The sequence below is a fragment of the Manis pentadactyla genome, chromosome 8 (genome assembly GCF_030020395.1).
Source record: "Manis pentadactyla isolate mManPen7 chromosome 8, mManPen7.hap1, whole genome shotgun sequence".
Taxonomy (NCBI): Eukaryota; Metazoa; Chordata; class Mammalia; order Pholidota; family Manidae; genus Manis; species Manis pentadactyla.
The window spans coordinates 13,172,633-13,182,504 of record NC_080026.1 but is presented as its reverse complement, the minus strand read 5'-3'; the positions used below and the strand labels follow the sequence as shown (position 1 = coordinate 13,182,504).

The window sequence follows — 9,872 nt, the reverse complement described above, 5'->3', positions numbered from 1 at the left end:
GAAATGAGGGCAAACCAATGAACCACTAGGATACATGTGACTGACTAGAGGAGCATTAACGGAGTCAGAAAGCCTGCTTAATAAATCAAACTTCCAGAGTTTAGGTTAGGTGAAATCAGGACTAAAAAGAAATAAGATAACCAGAAAGTAAGCTAAAAATAAGCAAACAAACAAACAACAGAAACAAAATCACATGATGAGGGCATTTCAAAGGGACTCAGGAGCCAAGCCAAAGAGCTCCCAACAGCCAAAGCCGGAACATTTTGAGCCAAACACTAAATAATGTAGTATATACCGTGTTATAATCCCAAGTATGAAATAAATAACCATGAGCCCATATTGATATAAATAAATGACTGAATACATTTAAAAATGGGGAGAATAGGCAAATGTCTGTGCAGTAGAAATACAAGTAATTTATGTAGATACTCTCCCCTGAGGAAGGCGGAAAATAACTCCCCACTCTGTAAATTGGTGGCCTGATGGTGCCTTCCTTACAAAGAGAACAGTACGGAAAGAGGGAAGAGAGTAACTTCGTAATGGAGAAAGTGTGCAAACATTACCTAATGCCTGATGATCATGGTTAACAGCAACAATGATAAGTCATGTTGATAGCGTATACCCTTCATATGATGTGATGAAAATTTCCCAAAACCACAGACCCATAACCCCAGTTTAATCATGAGAAAAACATCAGCCAACCCAAACTGAGGGCATTCTACAGAACACATGGCGAGTTCTCCTCAAAACTGTCAAGGTCATCAAAAGCAAGAAAAGTTTGAAAACCTTCACAGCCAAGAGGAACCTAAGGAGACACGGTGACTAAATGTAACGTGGTATCCCAGACAGAATCCTGGAGAGAAAAAGGACATTAAGCAAAAACTAAGGAAATCTGAGTAATGTATGGACTTCAGCTAAAAATAATCTTAATCTTTCAATATTTGTTAGTTGTGACAAATGTACTATAATAATGTAAGATGTCCACAATAGGGGACACTGGTTACGGTGTATATAGGAACTCTCTGTCCTATGTTTACAACTTTTCTGTAAACCTAAAACTGTTCTAAAATGAAAAATTTATTAAAGATGTAAAAAAAAAATAAAGAAGGTGGAAGACTTCTTGGCAGGAAACAAATATAAATGAAGGTGCAAATGAGGATGTCATACATCATACGTGCGACAATTAACAGATCAGCCTGACAGTAAAAGATCCTTACTGAGCAAAGAATGGGAAAAAAGTGGGGGTTGAGAGAATGCCTAGAATTTTAGAATAGGCACTAGTTTCTACAAAATATCAAAAACTAAATGGACTCAAAGTAATTTATATAGGGGATACCTGGAGACTGTTGATGGAAATGATGCTTTGGGAGGTTATTCTGCAGTATAATGAAGAGAGAAGATCAACTTGGATGTGACTGTGATAGGCTGCATGTTAGTAGAGGGCTTGGAGCAGAGGCCATAATAATTGTTTTTAAACTGTGAAATGTTTAAAACTGAAATGTTTAGGGAATAAGATGTTGAAAGATATCCAAAGCATGGAATGTCAAAAGTCTACCTAAACACTTTTTATTTATAAAAATCTTGTCCATTCTTCAAGGCTCGACCAAGCTTTACCTGCTCCTCGATGCGTTCCTTATTTTCATTACTCCTGTTTTCATTGATTATTTTGACTTGCCAACAAATTTAAGCCTGTACCAAATAACCTAAGAGTGACCTACATCAAACAATGCAAGAATTTAATGTTGTTCCACAAGTACATTTTTTTACTTTAAAAATAAGTTTATTATAACTAATGAATATAAAATCCACCAGTACATTTCACTCCCTGAAATCAAGACCATCACACTAGAGATCATGTCTTTTTCCTTTGTAAATTTCTGTAGCACCTCTCTTAGAACCAAATACATAGAACAGAGGAGGCACTGAAAAAATACAATTGCATGATTCCCACTAGTGGAGCTAATGGTCTTATTGTCTCTTTTCCCAGAGTGGAATCTCTACATTAGAATACTTACCCATTTCAATTTTACAAGCAAGAATGCTGTTCTGGTAATAGTAAAGTATTTCTTCAATAGCATGATAGGTTTGAATATCCCAGAAGCCATCCGTACTCAAGCCAGCAAAAAACTTGCCATTTTTTATAGCTGGTCTTCCTTCTCTCCAGTGTGTATATGATAGCATGGTCTTATCAGACCACAAAAGAGAATTATCTAGAGAAGAAGTATTTTTTCTAAGCTTAGAAGTTAAGTCAAGACTTGAATTACAGTTAAGAGGTTAATATTTCAAACTCAATGTTAATTTTCTTTTCATTTTCCCATCTTCTAGAGATTGTATGATTATGTATATCCCTCTAAAATATTTTCTGATTATAACAGTAAATCATGCTTATTTTTAATTTGGAAAGTACAAATTATAAACAAGAAAATTAATGGTTATTATTTTTGGATATTATTGTAGGATAGTTCCACCATCCTACAATAACTTTACATTTTGTTATTTTTTTTCTGTCAAATAGTCATTTCTCCTACATATGATGTTTACTTGTAATGTAAATGAATGTAACTTTAATAAAAAATAAGTAATATAGTATAAAACTACTGATAGAAATCTTTTCTCTGGACCTAAACCATGCACAATTGTGTGCATTTATGTCAACTGAATTTTGATAAGGGTGCTGAGATAATTCAGTAAGGAAAGAATAGTTTCTGTGACAACAGGATATCTACATGCAAAAAAGTGAAATTGGACCCTTTCCTTTCACCACATACAAAAATAACTCAAAAAGAGACCATAGACCTAAATGTAAGAGCTAAAACTATAAAACTCTTAGAAGAAAACACAGTAAATACCTCCATGACCCTGGGGTATTTAAAGCATTCTTAGATAAATCGGGCTCCATTAGAATTAAAAACTTTGTGTAACAAATTATACTCTCAAAGAGATGGGAGAAAATATTTACAAATAATTTGACAAGAGACTTATATCCAGAATATATAAAGAATATGTGCAGCTCAACAATAAAAAAACAAACAATTTACAGATGGGCAGAGGATCTGAATAGAGATATCTCCAAAGATGATACACAAATAGCCAAGAAGCACATGAAATGATGCTTAATATCATTAATCATCAAGGAAATGAAATAAAAACCTCAAAATGAGCTACCACTTCATACCCACTGAGATAGCTATGATCAAAAGGACAGATAAAAACAAGTGTTGGCACAGATATGGAGAAATTGTATCCCTCAGTGGAAAATGGCACAGCAGCTCTGGAAAATAGTTTGTCAGTTCCAAAAGGCTTAGCAATTCTACTCCTAAGTATATACCCAAGAGGAATGAAAACATATGCCCACATACAAACTTGTACATGAATTTTCATAGCAGCATTATTCATAATAAACAAAAAAATGGAAACAACCTAATATACCCATCAACTGATAAATGGGTAAAGTGTGGTATATATCCATACAGTGCAATATTATTCAGCCATAAAAAGGAAACATATACTGATACATGCTACAGTGCTACATGCCTAAACCTTAAAACCATTAGGCTGTGTGGAAAAAGCCAGTCAAACACACTCACACAAATCAGTTACTATATCTCATTTATATGAAATGTCTAGAATGAGCAATCTCTTGAGACAGAAAAGAGATCACTGATTGTTGGGGGTTGGGAGAGACTACTAATGAGTATGGTGTTTCTTTTTGCCATAGTGATGGTTGCACAGCTCTGTGACTATTAAAAGCCATTGAGCTGTACACTTTAAATGGCTGAATTGTATGGTATGTCCATATACTCATTAAAGTTTTTGGAAAAACAAGTTCCTAGGTGTATTAAAATTATGAATTGATAAGAAAAGTGATGCCATTATTACCTATATATATCCCTTGTTGTCCTGGTTATTTCTACCTTTCACTGATAACACTGGTAATCAGCGTTTGGCATTATACCTGAATCTCTGCCTGCATCAGTGACCCACTAGAAATACTACACATATGACTGGGCTCTTGTTTGCTGCTTTATATCAGCTCATGTCTCTGTCTCCTGGTCCCTCTTTTCCTCTCTTCAATTGTAAAAGTCAGTTTTCTGGTGAATCTGTCAAGCAGTGCTGTGTATTTCTTAAGTGCTGTATGAAAGAGTCACTTTTTCACTTGGCTTGAAATCTTTCAGTTAACATGTGGCTTCTCTTAGAAATATCAGTTCATGGTCCTACTTTAAAAAGCCAGAACTTTTTAAAAAACAAAATCCTTTGTATAGGTAGTACATATGGTTAAATATTATTTCAGTATATTGAGGTAATAAAAAAAACCTATATATGTAAATTAAGCCAGTAAGAATTTGAATTAAATCAAAATTTTTTTTCTTGAACCATATTTCTATATGTCGCTCATATGTCTATATATTTTAATAGAAATTTTGTTTCTTATACATTTTCTAAAAGAAGATGACTAAAAGGAAATCTACAGACGTGAAATCTTTTCAGAAGACAGAACATGTTTTCAGTTGTCTGATAATATAATTACAAAATGTATATCAGAGGTAACAATTGAAATGTCTAGCTATATCCTGGGTGTGGTCTCCACTGCTCCATCCCAGACCACTGTTTCTTCAGTGACTTTCAGGTAAAACCTGGGAACTTTCTACCTGGTTTCTCTCTCTCTCTTTTTTTTTTCCCATTTCTAAATTTAAGGGTACTCAAATGTCGTTGGAGAAAAAGATTTGGGCAACTAAATCCTCTTATGATGGACTCATCTTCAACTGGCAGCCCAAGTCTTATCTATTGCTTGATGGCTTAATTTTCACTAACTCATCTGCAAGCCATAAACATTTAAGACAGACCTTAGCAACTCTGAGACAGTTTAGATAGCAAAGAGGCTATTTTATAAATGGTCGGATTTGAGGTACTTAGTTTCTTTGCTTACCCTACCTCTATCACTGTCCTGTGCCCCTTATTAAGCTGATTTTGAGGTACATGTATGCTTCTGATGCATTTGACTGTCTTTTTCCTATTTCTAAAACTTCTAAATACATCTCCAATTGAGTAGTTTTCTAAATTGGTCTAATTTCCCCTACTATTAGAATTGGCATTTTAAAAAATTTCATAGCAAGCACTTCTAAATTGGGTTTGTGGTATTTAGTCCCAATTTCAAATATCCTATCCAATTGTCACATTATGTGTCTCATTTTTCTAATGTATACCCCTCGCCAATGGTATAAACCCAAAGGTACAACATTAATAGAAGGGTAGTTCTGTTCTCAGTAATCCCACACAGTAGAGATACAGAGTAAGTACTGCAGATTTATATGGCAGTGTGGTCATTTTTGGTTAGTCTTGAATTGCTAGAAGGGAGAGTGGAGAAAGGAAGTTATTTTTCACCATTTCACTCTAAGCTAGGCGATAAAGGCATTTTAATGGTGGAGCAGAGACACAAAAACTGTCTTGGTATTTATGTAAGTTATGCTAAATGCATAATTATAATTTTATAAGTTGATAAACATATACTCTGAAGAGCAATACTTTTATAGCTTCATAAACAGTTTAAAATGAAGTATGAATATCAGTAGAGAAAACCAGAAGATTTACAACTTACTTTCATAAGTTATACCTAACATGACCCAAGAAACCATATTATTGAAGTGCAAAAGTTGCTCAAGAACAAAGTCATTCTCTTTTTCATCTCGAATACTCAGAATATGCGACTTGGGATCTGTGAAACAAAAGTAGTCAATAATTTTTATAATGACTTATCTATATTTTGTTTGATAGATTTAGAAATTTTTATTTCCCAGTTTAATGTACACTAGAACTTAAGCAATAGTATCATGAAAACATGTAAACTAAAATTACCTTTTTGTACTGAAATGCATAGGATTAAAAAGTTTTCAAACATTTTGAAGTTAAATTTGGTTTTATAGAATAGTGGAAAACTAGTAGGTGAGTGGAGAATTTAAAACATTGATTTACTTCACTTTTCCCCATTTAAAGCTTATTTTGAATTGGCACAAATCCATCTATATTAATGAACATTGTCAAAGACTATAATAAATAGAACCCTGTGAGAGGTCTGTAAGATCTTTTTCCTTAGAGATCACTCTTATATTAAAGTTTAAAAAGTTTAGTATTTCCTAATGTGTGTTCCTCAGGAAATTAACAGAAGTTCCTGTTTAAAAAAGGGCTTAGTGGACAAAAAATGCAAACATTGTTTAAACAAACTTAAATTCGCTCCTTTATGCTGGTATTTGTTAAAGTATGTGCTAATGTACATTTGATAATGTCTAACAGAAAGTGATGTGTAGTGTTTCTCAGCCTTGTTCTTTTTTCTAAGGAGCCTTTTTTGTAGAGTATCTCTCAAGACGAGTGTTCTACAGAGTGTATTTTTGGGCAATAATGATTTGGTATTTTCCATAGGAACTTTCCACAAAGTTTATAGGTCCATTAATACTTTGTTGTTGATAAGATAGAATTTAGGAGATAAATATTTTTGAGATCTAATTGCTAGCGCTATTTAGAAATATTTATAAAACACTCAGGTGAGATTTGTTTTTTAATGACATATGTAATATAAATGGCCATGTAATATACTTACTCAGTTTCTGGCATTTAGAATGAGCTTCATCTTGTGTTGGTGCCACATATCTATTCTTTGCTATCATGAAATTATAGCAACAGTTCTGAAATGGTATCCACGGAGTATTTAGAACAGGAGATGGACACTGAACACTGTTAACTGCTTTGACCTCATTTTCAGTTGCATCTAGGAAAAGAATCAATGGTAAGACTGGAAATTTCAGATATAAATGTTAAATCCCATTCACAGTCATTAGATTTGATTTGTAGGAAATATTCAGGAAGCCAAGAAATGATAGCCTGGTGATGCTTGTTCTGTTTATACTGAACTGTAATGTGATCTCCTAACTGGGTAACTTTCCTTCTGTAGGAAGGAAATTATTTAACATAATTTTCTTTGCCATGCTGTGGAGTGACTAGGAGAATGTAAAAAAAGAGGTGCTATTAGCTTAAATGAAGTTTCTGTCTTTCTGAGTCAACAAACTTTAAATACAAGGGGCCATCTCAGAATGCTACAAATCTATTGATAATAGGTACCTAATTATAACTTTGAAAATTCATCTTCAAGTTTCTGGTTATTGATATCTTCTCTTGTTTTAAAGGAAAATTTTAATGAAATACTTGATGTTCTAGATAAGCTATTGCTTTAACCAAAGCAAACAAATAATTCAAATTCTGACATCTAGAAAATCTGAATATGGCTCCCCCCATATTTTATGAAAAGACCCTACACTCCAGAAGAGGTAAACACAGACATGCTCTACTCCAAGCCAATCAAACTGATATAATATGTAGTAGAAGCCATTCAACATCTCTCCTTGCTCACGACAACTCCCCTTGTCTCTGAAGAGTGTCTTCTTTCTAACACAAACCCACGTATGTGGGCTCCTGGCAATTGTGAAACCACTAAAAATCGCATACATGACTCAAGCTGAGTCCGTCAGATTCTCTCTAACAATTTGAAAAATGGAATTCAGAGATCATCAGTTCTTGTCCAGTTATTGCTATAATTAAAAGCCACAGAGCACCATACTTTACCATGTGCAAAGAGAAGAAGAAAGTATACAAACAGGAAAGTGCAGATGCACAGACTGAAACAGAAAGGACAGATGGAAGGCACTATCTCTGGGTCCCTGGTTCCCCTCAAGTTTCTGATTCCCATTCCTTATGAGGCTCCACTGTATCCCCATAGCTGAGGATCTAAATTTTCCTTTGGGTTTAAACTAGCTTGAGCTGGTTCCTATTACTCACAACCAAATAAATCTTAACAGTGACTCATAAAAGAAATGTTAGTTGTCAATGACAAGAATTATAAAAGAATTCCCACAAGTATAAGATTTCTATGAGACTATAAACACAAAATAAATACAATGAAGCTAAGAGAGACTTAAAACTAAAATGTCAATTACCATTGTCAACTGAAAAAATGAAGCTAAAATATGCCTGAAATAAATTAATGACAAAATATTTAATATATAATAATTCTACTTGAATACAAAATCCCACATGTTCATAATCATGTGAAAGGACATGATTATAGTTTCTTTACGATTTCAAAACCAGATTTTACAAAATCACTCCCCTAAAATCTGCTACTCATGAGACTATACTAATTTAGGAATTAAAATATTTGAAATCATGTACTTCCTGGGTAGTAGCAAATAGCACCCGGTTGATTATGATTGCAGTCAGATGTTTTCCAGAATCCATCAGTGTCTAATATTACACAGTCTTCGAGTTGCTCATTATTTTCAGCCCAGCGACTAAACTGCAGATGTTTCCCATCTGACCAACCAAAGTTGAGTTCATCCTGTCAGGAGCAGAAATACATTTCAAGTGGCAATACTTCATTTTGTCCCTTTTGTGTTACTTTGACCCTCACGGTCAATCTAACGACTTTAAATTCTATCTTACATGTAACATGCACTTCCAAAACACTTACTCTGTGTCAGGGTTCTAAGTGCTTTACAAGTATTGAGTTATTTAATCCTTATAACAACTCTATGAGACAGGTACTGTTATTACATCCATTTCACAGATGAGGACACCGAGGGAAGTGATGTGTGCCAGTCACCCAGGAAATATACTGCAGCAATGGGACTCCAATCCAGGTCATCAGGCCCTGGAGTCTATGGTCTGAACCATTATGTGATGCTGTCTCACACGTGACTGGGACCACTGGTCGCTGGAAATCTAGAAAGCTAAAATGGAGGGAGGACCGCTTAAGCACTCACTGAGCTGGAGACAACACGTAGTGGTGGAAAGAACAGGGACTTCAGAGCTCAGAATACCTAGTTTTGAACTCTGGTTTGCTCATTTTGTAGTATTTGATTGTGAGTTTACCTCGCCAGGTTTCCATCCTCTCATCTATTAAATGGATGTAACACTTACCCTTATTATCTCATGGGGTAATGTATAAAACACATGACTGTGGCTTGCTGGTACACAAGAAGAACTGCATAAATAGCTCTTTCTCCTAACCCCTCCGGCCCTGTGGCTGGTTTTGCATTTGTCTTTGGAGAGACACTTCCTCATTCACTATATTTCTCTTATGCACCAGAAGTCTGTGAATCTCTATCTTTACCTTCTGACAAGGGCCTGGCCACCCACCTATCTTGAGAGAGGCTTTACAGAATAGGTATAAAGGTCCAAAGGACGGACTGCGGGGTACAGGCCTGTCTGGGCTCCCCCGTGGGGCCGCCAGAGCACCAGGCCTTATACGGTGACCCACTGAGTAAGCTTTCTTGAGGCCCAAGGCAGTTTTGCATCACTGGTTTATTTGGAATACTGGGGGAAGTTCACGCACAGCCTCCCTAGTGAACCTAACGCGTGTTCATGGTCTAGCCTCAGAGCTACCAGCTGTTCCATTTTCAGCTGTTCCCCACCAGAGTCCCCAACTGTAACCTTGAGATCGGTTAAGCCCAAGCCACGTGGCCTCCAGTGGGCCATACGCCCCATTACCCTGATTCCTTCCTCTTTGCTGCACTCCCAAACAACCCAGCTTCTATTCCTTAAAGATAAATCACATCTTTTATCTCTTTACTGAATACTAAATCTCTTCATTAAGACCGTAAATAACTCTTTACTAAATCCTTGACCTTAACTGGCCTTAATTAAAACCTGTCTTTCCCAAGGGAATAATCTCCTCTCAGCACTCACAAGAGAAGCCTGTCTGTTTTTCCATTCTCAGACACCGCAGGGCTATGAGAATGGGGTAGTTGTATCTTTATCTCCTTTGGTCATTTCCTTTGAGGTTTATGTCCTCCTTTTCACTGCCAACACTGATTCCTTGTCTCTCT

General features: G+C 35.5%; 1 protein-coding gene across 4 annotated transcripts in view; it reads right to left on the bottom strand.

Moving 5' to 3' along the window:
• The window catches only part of LOC118911699 (CD302 antigen), a 114,313-nt gene that overhangs the window by 50,263 nt on the left and 54,178 nt on the right, over positions 1 to 9,872 (bottom strand). For 3 of the 4 annotated variants that reach the window (XM_057505539.1, XM_036884037.2, XM_036884040.2), the window contains exons 26-29: positions 8,218 to 8,383; positions 6,593 to 6,760; positions 5,597 to 5,713; positions 2,016 to 2,210 (exon numbers count right to left, since the gene is read on the bottom strand). In XM_057505539.1, the coding sequence (XP_057361522.1) occupies positions 2,016 to 2,210; positions 5,597 to 5,713; positions 6,593 to 6,760; positions 8,218 to 8,383 (646 nt within the window). The remainder of the gene's footprint in view (positions 1 to 2,015; positions 2,211 to 5,596; positions 5,714 to 6,592; positions 6,761 to 8,217; positions 8,384 to 9,872) is intronic. The other variant, XM_057505540.1, reaches the window with a different exon arrangement.